General features: G+C 39.1%; 1 protein-coding gene across 4 annotated transcripts in view; it reads left to right on the top strand.

Moving 5' to 3' along the window:
* HELZ (helicase with zinc finger) overlaps window positions 1-20,316 on the top strand; it is an 86,454-nt gene extending 66,138 nt beyond the window's left edge. For all 4 annotated transcript variants that reach the window (XM_069872539.1, XM_069872538.1, XM_069872540.1 and 1 more), the window contains 9 exons: window positions 4,181-4,232; window positions 5,126-5,319; window positions 7,636-7,846; window positions 8,342-8,418; window positions 8,612-9,179; window positions 9,550-9,790; window positions 10,923-11,436; window positions 14,246-14,498; window positions 17,584-20,316. In XM_069872539.1, the coding sequence (XP_069728640.1) occupies window positions 4,181-4,232; window positions 5,126-5,319; window positions 7,636-7,846; window positions 8,342-8,418; window positions 8,612-9,179; window positions 9,550-9,790; window positions 10,923-11,436; window positions 14,246-14,498; window positions 17,584-17,915 (2,442 nt within the window). In that variant the 3' untranslated portion in view covers window positions 17,916-20,316. The remainder of the gene's footprint in view (window positions 1-4,180; window positions 4,233-5,125; window positions 5,320-7,635; window positions 7,847-8,341; window positions 8,419-8,611; window positions 9,180-9,549; window positions 9,791-10,922; window positions 11,437-14,245; window positions 14,499-17,583) is intronic.
* Window positions 20,317-20,712: the final 396 nt, after the last annotated feature.

The raw sequence follows: 20,712 nt of genomic DNA, 5'->3' as shown, positions 1-20,712 counted from the left end.
GAACAAGAGGCAATCCCTATCCCAGGCAGCTTGTGCTCTGACTGTACCCCGAGAAACAACAAGTTGATACAAACAGTGTCAAGGAAAATAAGGAAAAGACAAAATAATAGCCCAAAGTCATTTAATTAGAATTAAAAATCAGACCTAAAATTCAGGGACTTACATAACGTAAATGATAGATTTAATAAAAATACATTGTAAAACAGTATGTCGCCTGGGTTAGCTCACAGATAATGTCCCTCAGAAGACCGTATTTCTTTAGCACCAAGAGGGCAGAGAGACGAAATTACCGCTCACTGTAAAAGAAGACATAGAAAGAAAGTACATAGCTTCCTTAGAGTGATAAAGAATAGCACAAAAAAATTGAGCTTTTTGGAGGGGGTGATATATTAGTAATTAATTCTATTTTGATAGTTTCTTGTACTTCATTTCAAAACCATTTGAGTTATAATTTAATTGAATTGTGTTCGGGGATGCAACTAAAATGCAGGTTGTCAGCTTTGTGATGAATTCTGTTGTACAAGAAGGAAGAAACAGATGTATTTTCCATAGCTTTACATTTTGGTTGCAGGCTGTATCATTTAAATGAAATTTTTACGACAAGATTTTTAACTTTAACTGTACAAAAAGGAAAGCCTTCCCTTTGGCAGTTCTTCCCAAAAGAGCGATTGTAAGTGAGAACATTTGGTTTCTTCATCAAGATGCATTACTTTCTGAAGCAAACACCAGATTTCTAAAGTATCTCGTCTTGTGTCAAAACACTAGGCTAACAGAAAACCGTGAATTAAAAAGTTATTGTCTTTGTCATTGCTGCACTGTTGTTTTTCATGAGTGCTTCAGCCTTGAATGCAGTTTCTTTAATAACAGAACATCACTATTAATATTTTTGTGAAAAACATGAAATGAAAATGAAAGGGAAGTATTTGAAAATGCAGGTATAGTGAATTATAAAAAAGGAGGATGGGGGAATTGAGAGTCATGTGAATAGACAGTTTCATGTATTTTCCTTCCAGTTTGTTAGCAAACCAAACTCTTGTGCTGTAGAAATCAGCAGAGATGCTTTCAAGCTGCCAGCACTGTATTTTCAGTTTAATATTTGAAGTGTTTTAACCACCTATATCATAATTATAATGAAATCTCTTCCCTCTGAATACAATTGACAGTTAGGATGTACGGTAACAGAAGTAAGGGAAGCAGGTAGTACTTAAACGTACACAGAAAATGGCTGTGATAAGCGATATATTTCCCTTTGCTTAAGTTTTAAAAGCAGCTGGTTAGCCTTGCTTAGTTTAGACTGCCTAAGTACAACATTTGACATGGGAAGATGAAAGATTAAAAAGCTAGTGCTGCTGTAGTTGTACTGAAAAAATGAGAACAGCCTCCAAAGCTGTGTTTTGTGGGGAGTTTATGGACACCTGTGTAGGTCAGGGCTTGTTTATTCACAGGTGGTGGAAAGTGATTTTGTAAAAGGGCACCTTCTTATTCAGCATAACTGGATTCTCTTAAGGAGGTTAAAAACCACCTTGCTGTTTATTTTTCAAAGAAGCAGTATTTTGGTCCTGTCTCTCTGAAAAGCGAACAGCGAATATGGAACTGGCTGGCTGAGGGCTGCTGAGCCTCGTGGCAGCCCTGGCTGAGGGCGTCTGCCTTCACCTGCCTTCACAGGGCTTCGCTGGGGATGTGGAATCATAGAATAACCAGGTTGGAAGAGACCCACCGGATCATCGAGTCCAACCGCTCCTATCAAACACTAAACCATGTCCCTTAGCACCTCGTCCACCCGTCCCTTAAACCCCTCCAGGGAAGGGGACTCAACCCCCTCCCTGGGCAGCCTCTGCCAGTGCCCAATGACCCCTTCTGTGAAGAATTTTTTCCTAATGTCCAGCTCCCCTGGTGGAGCTTGAGGCCATTCCCTCTCGTCCTGTCCCCTGTCCCTTGGGAGAAGAGCCCAGCTCCCTCCTCTCCACAACCTCCTTTCAGGGAGTTGGAGAGAGCAATGAGGTCTCCCCTCAGCCTCCTCTTCTCCAGGCTGAACACCCCCAGCTCTCTCAGCCGCTCCTCCTAAGGCCTGTTCTCCAGCCCCCTCACCAGCTTCATTGCTCTTCTCTGGACTCGCTCCAGAGCCTCAACATCCTTGTGGTGAGGAAGGAAGTGCGGAAGGAGACTCAGAGCTGGGTAGGCACAGCCTTTATTAAAGGCAATGATGTGGAAATGAAAAGTTTTCAGAACTCCCACAAGGTAGTTAGTGTACAGTAAATGAAACTCTGAATTTTACAGCTCTGCCTGCCTCCCGCTCACTGCCTGTGCTCCTGCTTTTCAGCCTGGATTCAGGCACTTAATTGGGACACATCATCATCCTAGATACTGCGTACAATCAGTGAGTGTCACGGGGCTGATGAAGTCTCTGGAGGATACTCTCTTCTCCTGTCTGTTGACTAAAGCGGGATCCTAGGAGTGACAAGGCCTCAAGTCACCTAAATCTTGGTCTGAGTTTCTTCTGAGTGCCTTTACGTAATGTGGATTTTTATACTCTGAAGGTGGAGCAAGATTTTAGAGGAAACTGAGTGTATCTGTGCTCTCAGTTGCCAAGTTGTTAAGGTGTGGGTTTAAGGTGTTCTGTAGATGGGTACTTTGATCTGGAAATCTTTGAGAAACCACAACGGTTAAGTCGTTAATAGATTTTTATAAAGTCATTAAGCCATCAGAACTATTAAAAGACAAAAGAAAGCCAGCATCTTACTTCTCCAGCTTACAAATGGCCCCAGTTGACTTTTATTTACCAGTCTGATACTGTTACATGCTGAAGGGACTGTTCAAGAGGACAGCTATTCTTACGAATTTATGTAATTGGTATTTCAATTTTAAAAATACAACACCCATAAAATACAAGTGTGATAGGTAGAACAGAGATTTGTTAGACCTCTGTACGCACAGCTTGATGCTAACTGACAGCATAACAGATGCAGAAATGCCTCGTACTAACCATGAGTGATTAAGGCATGTAGCTCCTTTACATTTTTAGATTGAATCTTGCTCTTGTTAGTGATTAAACAGGTTTCTTTTGCTTAAGTACTGCAATGAAAGGCAATTATTATTTTATTTTTCAATAATTCATGTTTGAAACGAGGAAAATTCAGAGACCAATTCTTTAATCTGGTTTATGCATGAGTCAACATTGTCAAACAACCTGTCTTTGTACCCTGACTAATTTGTTCAGACTGCTGGAAAACTGCCTAGACTTATCTCCTGGGCAAGAAAACTTTTGCAGCATCAAAGGGGTTTTAGATTTGTTTTAAATATATGAATATAGTTCGGTCCAGATTAAGTAAGGTATTCATACTCTCCAAAAGACTTAAAAGCACGCAGACATTTGAATGTGTGCTTACAGTTTATGAATATTAATTTATTAGTTGACGCTGTAAACTCATGAGCATGTGGGAGGGGTAACTCAGTTCTGTTAACCTCGCTTTCTAATGTACAATTCACCAAGGGAAAACAGTTTCCCCAGGGTACTCTGGTTCTTGACTCTGCTATATTGTGCTTTTTGGGGAGCAGTCCTGAAGCAGATACCTGAGATGGGATAGGGCAGCAATGTCTGATGAGGCTGGTTGACCAGTTCAGTAAAACTGGTGGCAGCTACTTTGTCTCCAAGGTTCTTGAACTGAACCCTGGAGAAGAAAATGTATCATGCCTCCACCAAGAGCTGCTGTGGAAGAGGAACACTGAGGGTTCTGTTAGTACTGATGCTGTCCCTGAAAGAAGTGAGACACTGGGAGAATCTAGTTGAAAGTGTCCCTGCTTGCTGCAGGGGGGTTGGACTAGATGACCTTAATGGTCTAGTTGAACCCAAACCATTCTATGATTTTAAATAACACGGTGAGAAAGGAAACTCAGAGTAGCTTGCTGTAGCTCTCCATACATCTGTAAACTGGCCTTAGGGGAGAGTTTCCCCTGAGGGACTGGTAATGACCCACTGGTTAATTGAATTAGTGGTATTTAGTGTCCAGCTTCATGAATTCATAATCATGTGATGGAACTGGACAGTTGTGTGTAATAGTAAAATGTGGGCTAACTTCTTTCAAACTTGATATTGTATTTAATGATGATGTGCACTTGAAAGCAAAAGCTTTTGATTTATGTAAGAATGCAAAGCATTACTGTTACTGTTTTTCCTTTAAAGGGCAAGGTCCATCATCACAACCAGAATGACCATTTCCCACCTGATGGAATTGGTGAGTATCTCTGCTGTTAGTGCAGGAATACCCCTGAGCTCATGCTGATCTGGCTTCGGTGAATTGATAGCAATTTGACATAAACTGAGTTTCTGGTCTGTTCTCCATCTGAAAGCGATTTACTTTTTGTGTGCATTTGTGCAACAGATTATAGGCTGTTGAGTGGACATCGGGTATTTCTGGGGCTGTCCTGTTATAGGTGATGTGCACACTGACTTTAGAGCTTTCACATAGCTTTGCTGTTGGCCTCTTAAGAATGGCTGTATTTGAAATTCATAACGTAAAATACTGTGCTGGTGTATTGCTTAAGAATTAGGACGTTATATTGTTTGCAGTGTTTTATGATGTATGTTGAACTTGCATAGTGCTGTCATATATCCAGATTTTACTGATCATACTTTTGCAAGGAAGCATGCAACAGCCTAATTTTGTTATTAATTTGAAAAAGCATTAATTTAAAGCTTGTCTTCCCTCCTAAAGGAGCACGGTTCTCATTTTTGATGCAGTGTTAACAGCTGCTCTGACTGTCAGAGTATTTAGTTGGTGTGGGGCATTCTTTCATTCATGCGGTTACCAGCTACCTGTTTTTCCATATCTCAGCTTAGATTTTCTGCCTCATCACATTTTTGAAACGGGATACAGGATTTGATTAATGCTTTCTCTCGGTGTATCAGACCTATGCTGTTAGTGTTGCACACATGCTTTACAAAGACAGGTGCTATTAAGATGAAACGAAATAGGTAGTCATAATATTCTATTTGTGTATATTTCTTCTTTTTTTTGTATAAGTGATAGGAATGGTTGGACTCGATGATCCGGTGGGTCTCTTCCAACCTGGTTATTCTATGACTCTATGAAGTGTATATATATATTTTTTTCCTCTTTCTTTTCAGTCCAGCCCAATCCTTCTGTTCTAATTGGAAATCCTATCCGAGCCTATACTCCTCCCCCTCCTCCTTTGGGACCTCACCCCAATCTGGGGAAATCTCCAAGTCCTGTTCAAAGGATAGATCCACACACTGGGACAAGTATTCTATATGTACCTGCTGTCTATGGAGGAAATATGGTCATGTCTGTGCCTTTGCCTGTAAGTATTAATTTTCTGGGGGTTCTTTACCCCCCCTCAATTACTGTATGCACAAAAATGAATGGCAAAAATCACTTAGGGAACACTTTGCAAGCGTTTTCTACGCTTTACTTCAAATATGTGGGGTTAGGTGGCTCCAGGAGTGCTTGTGCAGAGGACCACCAGAAAACATTGCTCCCACAAAAAAACTGCAGGCAGCCTAGAAGTAATTTCATGTTCATGTAATCTGGTGTAGTTTCTCTGCTCTAGGTTTAGGTGCACCGGTGGGATCTGTCTCGACTGACTTGAGATAGCTGCATCTGAATTAATTGCCTAGTCCAGTTCTTAATCATTGGAGAGACGTGGGTGATCCGGACAGAGCTTGTTTCTCTTCATTGGCTTCATACAGTTTACGTTAGCAGCTTTGGATGTCTGCAGTGTAAGGTGTCTGAAGGGAAGTGATAAGAAAAATAAGCATAATAGGATGTTTTCCCCTTCCAGAACCTCTTAGCAAACCTGTTTCCTCTCCAATCCTTTTCCTTAATGACATCTGAGAACACAGTGAAGATCCCTAATCAGGCCTTCTAGGCAACATTTATGTATGGAATTTTACATTACAAATAAAACTATCTCACCAAAACTTACACAAGTTAAAGAAGCAGTCTCTGCTTTATTTGTAACCCCCCAAGTCACATATTCCAGGAGGATGATGGGGAGTAAAGAACAAAGGCCACAGAAGCATCATACAGACATGAAGGACATGGTACCCACACATGCATTTGGCTTTTAATAGTTATATAAATCCTCTACTGTAATTTGAGTTATGGATTCTATATAGGGGACTTGCTGCAGAAACTCTGTTTTCAGTTGTAATTCTTAGATCAACTGGTGGCTGTAGGTTGGTTTTCTTTGCTAGGTCAAGGAATTTTCCTTTTTCCTGGCTTACTAGAAATCTCTGTTTGATGAATAAATTTAAATGCAAGGAGAAGGCCAGCAGCTGTACCTTTGTCATGCTTGCTCACATTATATTAATAGCAAACCAAGATAATTTAAAAAATTCTGTCTTATTGTTCCAAGGTTAATATATTTTTATATATTTCCAATCAAAAGAAATATATTAAAAATAAGTATTTTGCACTCACCTTCCCTGAGGAGGGAATTTTTCAAATAATTAAGTGGGAAGACTGAGGTACTAATGAGACAGCTGCTTTTGAAGAGAAGCTTGTAGAGATCGTACAGATGCAGTGGTAGCCTAAAGCTAAAGTTCAAAGGGCACATTTCAAGGGCAAATACTAATTTAAGAAAAGAAATGCATGAAAGTTGGTACACTTAAAACAAGTGGGGACTGGAGTAAAATGTGTTTACGTTTCATGTAACATAAAATGTTCTCTGCTTTGTTTAAGGCAGTTTCCATATCCAAGGTAAAAAAACCCATGAGGCGGTTGTCTGCTGTCACCAGTAAAGGATGCTTTGTCAGTCTGAGTGTTAATGATTACTTTCCCTGCGCTCTCCTCTTATCCATACATTCTCCTCCTCTTAATTAATACATTCCTTACAGGGTGAGGTTGAACTAATTTGATGCAGAGCTCTCTTCCTTTGCGTTCCTTTTAGGAATAACATTTAAAACTTTGTAAAAATCCCTGATTTTTTTACGTGCTTTCACAAGGTGGATTTTACTTCACATATTTAGGAAGGTGATCTGCAACACGTGTTGTGTAGCGTAGACCCTTTGGAGTGGCCCTGTCGTTCTTTACGTGCAGATAATCTCTTGGTTCCACCAGTAAGCCCTGTTATCATCACTGGGTGTCTTGTGGGCACAAAGGTAGGGTGTGCCTGCTCGTTCTGTGCTACCAGATTACACCACTGGGTAGTAAAAGGTCCATAAAGTTAATTCCTTAGGTTAGAGGCATCTCTCTGTGTTCCCCTGGAAACACAGCCTAATGTATCTTTTAACTACTAGAAGGAAAGGGCTTTCTATTTTCTTGCACTTCACCCACTTCTATTACATTTATTTAGAGAAGACATTAATATAAAGTTTATTAAAGTACAATTTGTCAGTCTTTTCTCTCTGAATTTTGAAGCCACTGAAACAAGACTGGGGTTAACACAAATTTTTTTACCCAGAGTAGTCCTCCCGCACCTTTGCTCTTTTCCCCTTGCTGCTAGGCCTGCCCTTATTCCAGCGTCACGTGTAATTGTGTGTTAGTGTGTCAGGCCATCTGATGCGTGGAAAACTCTTCGTGACTGATGTAGTATCAGTGTGCTTGTTGCCTTACTTCCTTTAATCTATTTTAACAGATTGAATGTTTTCGTTTTTCTTTCTTCTAAATTCCGTAGGTACCATGGACGGGGTATCAGGGTAGGTTTGCAGTTGACCCTCGAATCATTACTCATCAAGCAGCTATGGCATATAATATGAACCTATTACAGGCACATGGGCGTGGGTCTCCTATACCTTACGGCCTGGGACATCACTCACCTGTTAGCATAGGACAGCAGCAGCAGCTTCAGCATCCAGACAAGGAGCAACATGAACAAAGTCGAAATGGTGAGCTGTTGAAATGACATTGCAGATTAGTTTTGTTTTTAAAGAGTTTATACTCTACATAGGGGGTTGTGAAAAGGGTTTTTATACTTGTTTCTCTAAGTGAAATCAAGGGATCTGTAGAGTTGGGAGAAATAACCTGTGATTTGCCATTACAAAGAGAAATAACCATGATATTGTGAGATTTGGAGGAGAAAGTTATCAAACTTGGGCTGTGTGTGTATTTGAGGGTGTAATCCGGTCTGTCTCTTCTACAGTCCAGTGGTAACTACTGCTGATGTTATTTGCAATTAAGTTGGAAGAACTACTTAGTGATGATTAAGGAACAAATTGTGAAGATTAGAGGAAAAGTGGTGTTTGGGTAAATGATATTAAATGTCTGTGATGCAGTAAATGGTGAACTAGTAAGTCTAAATTGTCCTGTGTCTGGAACAAAAACAAACCCTCAAAATAACTGTTTTTTCCAATGAAACAAATTAATTTCCTAAATCCTTTTAGGTAAAAGTGAAAACACTGCTGGACCTGAAATCAATAAAATCCGAACACCCGAGAAGAAACCTGTGGAACCCAAGCAGGTGAGTTTGTCTTGTTTGGGTTTGTTGCCTTTTTTGTTGTTGTTTTATGATTTGTTCGTGGTTTGTGTTGTGTTTGTATTTCTTTTTTTTTTTTTAGTATTCCCTCTTTTAATGATTTTTGTCATTACTAACGTGTTTTTGTTTGGGTTTTTTTGATGTGAATTGTCAAAGTTTTTTGATTCTCTTTTTCTAGGTTGACTTAGAAGCAAATTGTCAGAATAGAAGCCCAGAGTCACGTTCGAGTGTTGGTTATCCTAATGCTAAATTTCACCGCAAAGATAATCTTAACCCCAGGCAGCTGAATCTACATCTCACCCCACCCCACTCTCAGTATGCAGTTCCCAATCGCCATTTCCAGCACATGTCACAGATACCAAGGCAGCCATATCCTCTGCAACAGCAGCAAAACCTCTTAAGTCAACAACAGCATCATTTGCCTGAACAGCAAAACCAAATGCCACCCCAGCCAAGCCAGGTAGTTCAGCAGCATAATCATTTGAATCAGCAGCCTCCACAACCTTCGCAGCTTTCCCCTGCTTACCAGGCAGGCCCCAGCCAATCGTTTTTTAATAATCCAATTCCCCACCGACCACATTCCCCTGCTGTAGATGCTGTGATTTCAGAACAACACCCCCCACCTATGTTACAAGAAGTCAATAATCCTTTGAGGCCTATTGCACAGCACAACACTGTTCTGCCAGCCCACTTGAACAACTTCATTGAAGAGAATCCATCAGGAATGCCCTTAGGGGACACTTTAGGTAGGTGACTTTCCTTTATTTAAATTCACAGTGTGCAATTATAACTACATTGAAGTGAAAATGAAGGAGGTATTTACCTTTTCAGGCATATTGCTCTGAATTGGGTCATTGTTGGGTTAGTTTCCATAAGTAATGTCATTGAGCATAATTTGCTGCTTGAGGCATGTTTGAATATTCAGCACTTTATTAGAAGATTCATGTTTATATGATTTTCCATATGATTTAAATAACCAGGTTATACACTGCAATGCAGTTAGTATATAATGGACCCTGGAATATACTGTGTAAAAAGTATTCTTTTTTTTTTCTGACATAAAGATCTTTAAAAAGGGGCATTAGATAAATTTTTTTTTTAAAACTATTTTTATAGATCGTATGCATGGAAATGTAGCTTTGGAAACAATAAGGCAGCAACAACAAGCCAGGTTACAGCAATGGAATGAACATAATGCCTTTCTCAGTCAAGGCACTATTCCATATCAACACCATCACCATCCTCATCTACCACATCTTCCTCAGCAACCAATTGGATTGCATCAACAGCAGCAAGTTAGGGCAAACTGGAAACTTGCCAGTAATACAGAAGATGAAACAGAGGCAACATATTCAAGGTATTTGTTTACTGAGTCATCAGAGCTTGTGTAAAATTGAGCAGTGGGCACCTATCTGTAACACTGTGATCAAGTGCAAGACACTTAAAGGTATTGCTTTTTGCTGCTGTTATTATGGAGGTTAAAATAGCAGGCAGGCTGACTTACAACTATGCTTTTGTTATGTGTTATGCTTTATTCTGTTAGTGTATCGAGTAGTAAAGCTGTAGTGGAAAAATACTTTTATGGAGCTTTTCAGTGCTGTATTTATGGAATAAGGAATGGATAGAGAGTAACAACCTTGTGTTAATAAAAGAAGTGTCTGAGGATAGTTAAGGCCTGTTTGAGTTGTAAATTCTTCCAATTGAATTAGCTCAGATTTATGTGCTTGAAAAGAAGCAAACCATCCCCTCCCCAGACACTGCTCCCCAGTAAATCCCAAACTTTTCTTCCTTTTCAAAAAAGGCTTTGTTTTTAAAAGCTTGTATTTGAGATGGAACATTAGAGGGGCAGGAAAGGAAGCTATTGAACATAAACAGAACAAAGGTTCCAGTGGTCATCAGCTCTAATCATGTGTATTGTAAAAGCTGGATTTTTAATTGCCTCTGTTTACTGTCATCTCCCACTATACTTTATTTTCCATCTGGTTTGTTATAGCCATGGTAAAGCCTCTAAATGCTCTCTTATCTGGCTCTGTGAAGTGCTGAATTAAGTATTCTTGACCTTTCCAAGAAGTTGGGAAGTGTATTGTGCAAGTGAGGGGAATCCCCAGTTGTTCTAGTTCTTGCCTTTTGAGGGGTTAAAATTGTCTTTATCTATGTGAAGTTTTTTACTTTGTACAATAAAGCAGGAAATCCTTACCTTAGTTGTTCCTTAAGAGACAACAAAAAATTGATTCTTCTGACTGAAAAGGAAATCTCAAGAGTTATTAAAACTTTGAGATGATTCAGGTAGGTATTTCATCCAATTAATCCTCTTGTGCCTAATTTCTGATTGCTCACAGTCATATCCTTTGAAGTTAGGGTCAGGAAGTGCAAAGATGAGTATATTTAAATTCAGTGTTTCGTGCTTTGAGTTTTCTCAACCTCAAAAAGAGTGGGATTTCGGAAAAACATTTTTTCTCTTTCTTGATACGTTTATTCTGTCAATACAGATTCCAGGATTTGCTCAGAGAGCTGTCGCATCGTGATCAAAGTGAAAGCCGGGACTTAACTGAAATGCCACCCCCTCAGTCAAGACTGTTGCAATACAGACAAGTTCAGCCCAGAAGCCCACCAGCTCTCCCTTCTCCTTCCTGCAACTCTAACCACAGCGGTCACTTTCCTAACTTCTCTGAAAACAACAGAGACATTGAAATACCCAGTAACCCAGCATTTCAGCAGCATTTACCCCAAATCTACAACCCCCCTTTCTCAATGCCATCTGAACATATAACCCCATCTCCCTTGAAATACCTGCAACCTGATGGATCGTGGACTTACGCTAACCTCCAGCAGAATCACCTCCTGGGGCAGGGCTTTCATTACGGAATACCTCCATTGCCCCATAGGTCACAACAAAACCCTTTTATACAAATACAGAACCATCAGCATGCAGTCGGTCAGGAGCCATTTCATCCACTCACATCTCGAGCAGTATCTGCTTCTTCGCTCCACAGCTTAGAAGAGGTAGGTGTTTTTGTCTGCGTGTGTGATTGTCATCTCATTTTAATATCAAATTATATTCTGAAGTGGTCATGGATGCAAAATAGCTTGTGTATTCAAAGCTCACACTGGGATTTTCTGTGAGGTAGAAGTTTTCTCCATTCACCTTGTGTGTGTTTGTTGTTCTCGTTACGGCAGGTGTAACATTTTCTCTACTAAACAGGAAGTCTTGGCTTTTTGGTGTTATGCAGAGTTTTCATGCTCTAGTATCTGTATGTTGCTTATCTGGAGTGCAAAGTAACCACACCCCAGCTGTGAACTCATGACACGTCCCTCTGGAAAGTCAGCTTGAATCATCTGGTCACTTGGCTCAGTATTAAGCTGTGAATACAGTCAAATTACTTTTCATACAAGCTTGAGACTGGACCAGTACAGTTGCTTCATCATGGTACAAAACCTGGTTTAATAAATTCCACCTGGCCTGAGCTAGTTCTGTCTAAAGCATCCTGTGTAGTTTTGGGGCTCAGAGTGTTGGAAGTCAGTGCAGAGATATCCAGCTGTGTGAGCAAGTCTGGATCCAGCATAAACCCTGCCACACCGCAGCTGGCTCTATCCCTCTCAGTCTTTTTTTGTTCTGGACTCTTAAGGGTGTGTGTTATGGGATACAACTATACAAGCACATACAACTAACTAGGACAGGTCATGTTTTAAACAGGAATGTTTAATCCCTGCTGGAATCCTGAGTGCTAAGGAGGGTATGATACATTGATGCATGGAGTATGCTGGAGCCAGGTTATATGCCAGGAATGTCAGAATATTCTTAGATAATCTTGCACTGACTGCATGTAATCCAATATTTGGACATGAAGTTAAGTGCCTTGTTCTGTGATGTGTTTCTGTCAAGGTTTCTCAAGAAGCTGGGGTGATATCCCTGCTCATCACTATCCCACATAATACATATTTAATTATCTTTCAACTTCGGAAAATAGAAAATATTTATTTTATGTGCCTGAGCAAAATAACTAAAATTGAATTCCGGTGCATTTTACAAAGTTCTGTCTTCTGCAGCTCCAGAGAGGTTAATGGAGGCTGCAGGCCCAGCTAGAGCTGTAGGATTTGGGTTTATAGACATTTAAAAATTCTGTGTCTCAGTCCATTAAACCATACCACCTTGTATAAAATCTAATACTTACTGACAACAGTTAATGCCATCAGTACAGCGGGACACAGGAACAATGGCTTTTCAGCAGTAATAAACTAATAAATATTCCTACAGAGTTTGTGACAGCTCCTGCTATCTGAAGACAAATGGAGTGAGCCTTTATGTAATTAGTGCAGATTCCTTTTAGTTCTTATTTCTTCTTCCTTTCAAAATATGTGACAGAAGTGCCAAATGCAATAAAAGTGTTACAAGACAGAGACTTGCATGTAAAGTTTCCAAGACTGCTAGTTCAGCTGAATATACAAAGAAATCAAAATGCAATTTTAGGTGTGTTTTTAACAGAGACCCCTCAGATAAGGCATGTGTTGGGTAGAAGTCATGGGTTTTGGTGTCCTCACTGTAAACTGTTTTCTCAATCACTATTTATAAACTGTTCACTGACTTGATACTTGAAAACTCTTGCATATGTTGAGTCAAACCAGATTTGAACTACTATCAAAGGGAATACTTTAGTTATTCTGTCTGGCCTATACTTGTCCAGAACTTTGATAACTTGCTGTTTGTTTACTAATACTGCCAGTTAAACTGGATAAAAACGTGTCCCTTTTGGTGTGATTCAGGCAGGGTTTTTTGTAGTTAAGGAATATCCTCAAGACAGGACTTCTTAAGTTTTCTTTAATGTGCTTTTTTCCCCCCGTATGTTTTTTTTTTTGTGGATGATATAATAATGCTATCATAACAATATTGAGGCATTACAATTAAGTAATTTATATTTTTTATTTAGCTAATTTTTATGACATTTCATTAGGATGAATGATTTAATTTCTTTTGCCTTTACCAAGTGTAGATTTACTCCTGTGAATTCTGTTGTTTGTGCTCTTGTTAGTCAGTACAGTGCAGAAGGAAGAAAATACTGTGTTTGCTTTTTAAACCAATACAATAGGCCTGCTTTGAATCTTCAGAAAATTTAGAGGGTTGAAAATTTAGGTGGCCTGTAAATCTGAACTCTTGGAGCTACAAGATTAATTAATGGAGCTTGTACAGTTTTCATCTATGTGATCTACAGGGCTTATGGAAGCAAGTAACCTCTGTGGTTTCAGATAAAATTCTCTGCATTATTCTTCCTGAGGGGTCACACTTCTCTGAGTGTTTGGTTGTGTGAACCTGCACAAAATCCAGTAAACAAATGTATTATGCTTCCCCACATCCTGGTATTGAAGTTACTCATTTGTCCTTTGCAAACTGAAAGCCCTTTTTTTTCCCCCCTCTCTACATTGTAATTGAACATTTTCTCTTGCTCATGTTTCTTTTTGCGCTTCCTTTGCTTCCTTTGTAAATGCTCGGTATCTTCCTCCTCACTATGTGATACATCTCTGTGTAGGAGTGTAAGATGTAAAGGTTGGTAAGAATTAAGGAATCTCAGTTGATGCTCTTTGCACTTCCTTTAAAATTCTGTGTCTGTTTTGTGTGGTTAAAATACATTCTCAGTGACTGCAGTATACAAAATATAGCTTGAAATATATTTATTCGATTTTCTTCTAAAAGCAAAGGCCTTTTTTTTTTCAGAAGGCAATTGCAAGGAAAAGCAATGGATGGAAAACTGGTATTTGATATGTGCAGTTAAATAAAAGGAGCAAAAGGCATTTCTTTGTTTTGTGTTTTTATCTGCAGTATGAGCCGAGAGGACCAGGCAGGCCGTTGTACCAAAGAAGAATTTCCTCTAGTTCAGTCCAGGCTTGTTCTGAAGAATTAAGCACTCCTCAAGAAAGTCTTGGTCAGTGTAAAGAGCTTCAGGACCACAGTAACCAGTCATCTTTCAACTATTCATCACCCGAGTTGTGGGTAAACTCCTCCTCATCTGCCCCGTATCCAAACATTCCATGCAATGGAGCCAACAGAGCAGTTCCACCCCGGGAGTTGTTAGGTAGGTACAGACTGATCTTTGCCTCTCTGCTTCTCTTTCTGGTCCGTTGCGTAGATTGTTTAGGCTGGAGTGAATAAGTCTTAAGTGAAAGGGTTTGGGATTTTTTTTTTCTTTTCACAAAAAGATTTTTGCAATCTCTTCAAATCCCAGAATTAAAGCAATTTTTTTTGTTGTTGTTTTAGTAGTTAAAGGTTTGCTTAGAGTAATCCTGTTTTCGCTGCTGTCTTGCTAGCAGTCTGGTACATTGCAGAGGTCTTAAGAAGAATGCTGTTGAGTATTCATCTGCAGAAAGCAATGCTGCTCCTTAGTCTTCTCACAAAAGTTTTAGTAAGCCCACATATTCTCTTTAAGTGGTTTTAAGTGCAATTGAACTTTTGCTAAAAGGAGCTAAGGTGAGATTTATTTGCAAGAATCAGTGATCATCCTTGTTGGTAACACAGTCTAGGGGAGAAACAACATAAACTGAATTAGTAATCTCTGTATTTCTGGTACTTCATTTAAACACTCACTGTGGAAGGATCACACTGGCTTCCCTTGCTGGTAGTGGCAGTGCTGATTGATTTAGCAGAGAAAAACTAAATTAACTTTTCAGTGATTAACAAAAGCTGCAAGTAGAGAGTTGGAGCAGTGCAGCTATTCTTCTCTTCTCCATATTTTTAATGTTTGTGGAAAACAAAATTACCAGGATAGTACAGTTTTTTCTCCATGATTTGGCTTTAAGAATCTCCAAAGATAGTTAAAAAAACAAATAAAAATACTAACAGACTTCCAGTGTGAATATTAAAACCACTTAATAATGTGAAAAATTATTTATAAACTGGTTTTATTGCCCTTAAAAGATCTAATTGGTTTCGGTAAAACTTTTTAAACCTAAAATATCTTGAAATTTCGTAGCATAATAATTGTGACATAAAAACATGCAGTATAGACTGAATGAAAAAAGCTGTTTAAATCAGCAGCAGCAATAAAGAGTTAAGTTCCTAACGTGCATTTTCATTTCCTAAGTGTGAAAATGTTATTTTACAAAACCATGTTTATGGCAGCATCTTTTGTGTTAAGTTCAAAGCTTCATTCTCAGGGCACCTCCTTCAATCTATTTATATTTTTACTGAAAATCAAGGAGCTGAATGTCTGACAGCCTGTGTCATCTGGGGTGGCAACTGCCTCTGAAGTTGCTCTCTAGACTCCGTGGTTATCTAATAGGAGTCAGGAACCTTAGCAAGATTACATTGGGATCAGCTGATACCACGTTTCCTTGCTCTAATGTAAAGATTGAGAACATGTTTGTGAGTAGAATCCTCAGAGGAAATAGAAGTGTGTGAAAAGTACCATATCTGTACATCTGCTGTCAAATAATAGACCCTAAACGAAAGGGGCGAGCTTTGACTGGTCCCTGTGTTTGCCACGGAGATATTATTTAGTGTAGTTAAGCATCATTTCTGTTTTGTGAATAAAAGCATATGGGACATCGTTCTGTATCTAATAGCTCATGCAAACAAATCTACATTCTTACGGCTGCTGTGCTTTTCTGCATTTACAGCTCTCTGGCTACGATGGTCGTATTTAAGACCCCGATGTGTTTTACTGTGTGAAGGGTTAACGACCAGTGTTTCTGGTTACTATAGATTTTTATCCATGTAATAAAAATCCGTGAGAATGAGATGCTATGAGCTAGTCCTGAGCCTGTATTTGTTGCCAGCGAGTGAGCAATCGTGACACCAGCCCGTTCCAGGGCTTGTATTCCCTGTACATCAGAAACGCTGTGGCACACGTATTTGGTTGGATCAGGGTGGATTTATGGAGTGCAAGGAGAGCTGCTGGGAATTGCTCACTGTCGCTGTATGCAGGCAGTTTGCAATTTGAGAGCTTGTTTTGCATTGCTTTTTCTGGTGATAGAAAATGAAAAGGATTTAAGTTTTTCTTCAATGTGTTCGTTTCATATTTTTTTTTCCGTTAGACACCTCTACCACACGCAGCTTTCACCCCTGGCCCTGCCTGTCATTACTTATCTCCTCTTCAGTGCCATGGTTATTTTTGGCAGGCTTTTTCGCTTGTGTTCTGGGTTTTTTTGAATCGTAGCCACCCTAGCAAAACTGTTTTGCTTATTTTCTTTCCACATTCGTTCTTCTCCACGTTGTGTTTGGCTTTTCTTTGAATATTTTATCAAAAACCAAAGCCTGTGTGACCCTTCCGGTAAGAAACTTAACTGTCTACTTACCTTTTTCTACTTCTGTGCTCATTTGATTGTACATTTTTGTACGCGGACTTTAGAGATAATATATACATTTAAGATTGAAATTACTACAGAATTTATCAGTTGCCAAGCTCCTCGGCTATTTCTGATGTAACGTCTACCTGCATTTCAGTGGAGAGTTTCTCTGACTCTGAGACAGTGGAGTTCTCCACACAGACGTGAGATACCTCATTAGGATTCAGGAAACTCACTTGAAAGCAGTTTTATACCTATGGTTTAAAGCACTATTTTTTCTGATAGTTACAGGAGTTGTTAAACGTGGAGCGAGAACATATCAATTAGCAGGAATGCATTCAGACTAAAATATCAGTAATTAGTTGGTTGGCACTCAGGACCCTGAATTGCCGTTTGAGAATGAATTACATATGGTGCTGTAAATTTTAATTTTAGCCTATTAAGCTATAAAGCGAGAAGAATGAAATGGTCTTTGTGCTGTCTCAGTGGATAAAGTGTTTAAATTAGATCATGTCCCATTCTGAAGCAGCTTACCGTCAGGGCATCTGCCAAATCTGCCTGTGCAGAATTGCGGGTTCGGAGTTACGAACTCCGCAGGGACACGTGTACGGAGACGACGTTTGATAGTGTCGGTCTGTTCAGCATTGTCAACAAGGATAATATGAGACCCAGTAGTTGGAAATGAAGCTAGATAATGTAATTATGACATTTTTGATGACCGAGAGTGACCAAACATGGAAAATGGATTCGTAGAGGGGGGGAAGATTTCCAGGAGAAGTGGTTTCAATACCTCTCAGTCCTTCTTTGGGTTACTATAAATAGATTTCCTCAGTCAGAACCGATCGCTTAGGCAAACTCTGATTACTCCTTTCGCAGCTCCACCGAAGACGGTCAAGCCCCCAGAGGAACACCTGAAGGCTGAAAACATCCAGCTGTCCAATTCCTTCAACTACAACGTGCTGCAGCATCTCGGCCAGTTCCCCCCGCTCATGCCCAACAAGCAGATCGTCGAGTCCAACAGCAACAGCCAGCAGAACGCTGCTGGGAGCAAGCCTGTCATGTCCTACGCAAGTGCTCTGCGGGCTCCGCCAAAGCCCAAACCTCCTCCTGAGCAGACAAAAAAGAATAGTGACCCTTTGTCTTTGTTTCAGGAACTTAGCCTAGGTAGTTCATCAGGTAGCAATGGCTTTTACTCCTATTTTAAATAATCAGATTATTTTTTTTAGAGAGAATTTAATTTTTATTTGTGTCAGTAGATCTCAGATAGTTGGGGCTTCACCTGTAGTTGCAAATATTCCCTTTGTTTATATTAGTAAATATATCCTCACTTAATTGCTTTGCTGCTAGACTTGCAACTAATTTTTTTTAATTATATTCCATTATTTTGCATTTTTTGATGTGGGTCGGTTTTTTGGAAGCTTTTCTGTAGGAAAACACACACACTTTATTTTTAATTTGTGTAATGTTAATGATCTGTTGCATTAAACTAGCAGCTGAGAGGTTACCTGTACAACTTCAAAAAAGGAAAAAAAAAAAGGAAAAAAGGAAAAAGGGAAAAAAAAAAAGTTTGTCTAAACTGTATTTAAGAAGATTGTAAGTAGCATTTACATTTATTCAATAACATTAGTATACTATGCTGGGTTTCTGTACCAGAAATGGCCAGTTAATGTAAAAAATGTATGTTATTTCTGCTTAAATTCATTTAATTTTTTTTTTTTTTAATAAAGGTGCAGCATCTTCTAAATAATTTCAGTTTTATCAGCTTTTTTGTGAAGGGATGCTGCATTCTCAGACTTTTATAGTTCTAGATTCTGTATGATGTGGTATTGTATTTTCCATCCACTGTAGGGTAAAGTAAAGGCATTCTTTGCAGACACCTATGCCATTGTTTGGAAACATTCAGATAAAAAGTATTGGTATACTTTAAAATAAACAATAAATAAAAAAACCCACAAAAAATCAAAAAAACCAACAAAAAACACAAAAAAAATTACATTTTATTTTTGGACAAGCTAGTAATAATAAGCTTGTTTGAAAAGTTAATTTGATAGGTTTTTTAAATGAATCATGAAGCTGAAAATAAATTTTTAGGTATGTTGGTGCTTAGTAGATTTAATAACTATTTTAAAAAGAAATGCGTGAATTTAGTAAAATACTTTTTTCGTTTGTTTAATTTTTTTCCACTATGCATGTGTAAATGTTTGTAATCTGGCTTTTTCCTCCCCCACTCCAGTGGTATAAAGAATTGTGCCGCTTTAATTTTTTTTTTTCCGGTAAAACTTTTGGTACATTATTTGATGTTTACATTAAAATGTGACATTATACAAGGAAATTCAGATATTTTGCTAACTGTTTTGTTTGAGGAACATCATTAAAGACGAGATTTAATGTTTGTCAAAGCTGTATCCAAATTAATCTAAATCTTTGGGGGTTGAGAATGGTTATGAGGTTACTGATTTGTAGGAGTGCTAGGTTCTCCACAAACATGGCCCTTTAGGAATACAACCTAAACCAAGAAAATATTGGAGATTTAAACATGAAAAGAAATAAGTGTGGTTGAAAACTCAGAAGATAAATTTTGTCCATAAAGGTTTCTGGTCTTGCACACTGTTCCTTCATTTGCGCTGGGGAGACGGAGAGGGCGTTGGTACAGACTCTCCTGATAAGCAGTCCTTTTACACTTGAAATAATTCAATCTGAGGAACGTTTTACAGCGACTGAGCTGGGTGTAGTTGCAGCGTCCTCCACTCACTACACACAAAAATTAACGTTTGAGAGCTGTGTAGGGGTGATGTCCGATTTTTACACAGGACACCTGACTTAACGAGCAGGAGCTGCTGCTGGATTCACTCAGATTTTTGCTGTGGTTACAATCAGGTTTTTTTTTTACATTTGACTTCATGTTTTAAGGCGAGGGTCTTTATGTAACGGGGTTGATTTAAACCCAGTGCGCTGCAGATGTTTGCGTATAAATTTTTTATTATAAGTCTTTGCTGGCTCATGATTCAGAAACTTAATCTTAAAAATGTTTTCTTTCTTTTTTTGCTGTAAAGAAAAGCATGCGTAACTCGTTAATTTATTTCCTAATGTCTATACCAAACAGAAGATGCTGGGGGAGGGGAAAGCCCCTGCCATGTTATGCTTAGCACTTCAGCATATGGCATCGAATCAAGAGGACCCAAAAATGAGCAGAGGCCAAATTCTGCAACCTTGAATCAAGCAAAACTACTGTTACATGGGTTTTTGCCGAGCTGACGGCTGCAGAAATAGGTCCATGGGAAATTCATTTGCAAGGGCTGGGCGTGTGCTCGGTGTGAGTTAGCCTCAGCCTTTTTATTTCAGTGGAGCTGTGCCAGTTCTCCTCAGCGGAGCGGCTGGCACGGCTCTGAGGGAAGAGGAATCTGTGTGCCTGAACGTTGTAGTCTGTGAAGAGTTCTTGATGAGATGTGCAAGACTATGACAGGAGAGGTAGGGTTCAAATGCACTTCACTTCGCCAAGTCGGCATTGTAATTTCAGGGGTTTCAAAATCACTCATTTATATGGAGCAGTCTTTTGATTCTGTTCACCATATTTGAATATTAAACTAATAAACATCACTTGTTAATTTACTGCTATCTGTCAATTAGTTAAGGGGGAGACGGTTGCATCTTGCCACGTTTTATTCTTGTATACACTGACATTTTATCTACACTGAAAATGTTACAGGTAAAGGAGCATTTTCTATCTGACTTAATATTTCAATTCCATAACTTTATGAAAATCCTGCTAGTTTTGGTTCTAGATTTTAGCATGTGCTCTCACCCCAGAGTTTGAGGATGGTATGGTGGAGATCTTCTGCCTATCAGCTTAGGAAACATTTAGCATGAATCAGCTGCATTTCTTAGAGTTAATTTCTTTCCAAACAGTCATTTATTTTGTAGTGTCTCATCTAGCCATCTATGTCACGTATATAGCCCTGAGCGGGATCTTTTGTTTTTAGAGCAAATTATCCAGCGTTTATTGAA

The sequence above is a fragment of the Phaenicophaeus curvirostris genome, chromosome 19 (assembly GCF_032191515.1).
Source record: "Phaenicophaeus curvirostris isolate KB17595 chromosome 19, BPBGC_Pcur_1.0, whole genome shotgun sequence".
In the NCBI taxonomy this organism is placed as follows: Eukaryota; Metazoa; Chordata; class Aves; order Cuculiformes; family Cuculidae; genus Phaenicophaeus; species Phaenicophaeus curvirostris.
Note: the sequence above shows the minus strand (reverse complement) of the source record. Positions and strands in the feature narration are given on the sequence as shown.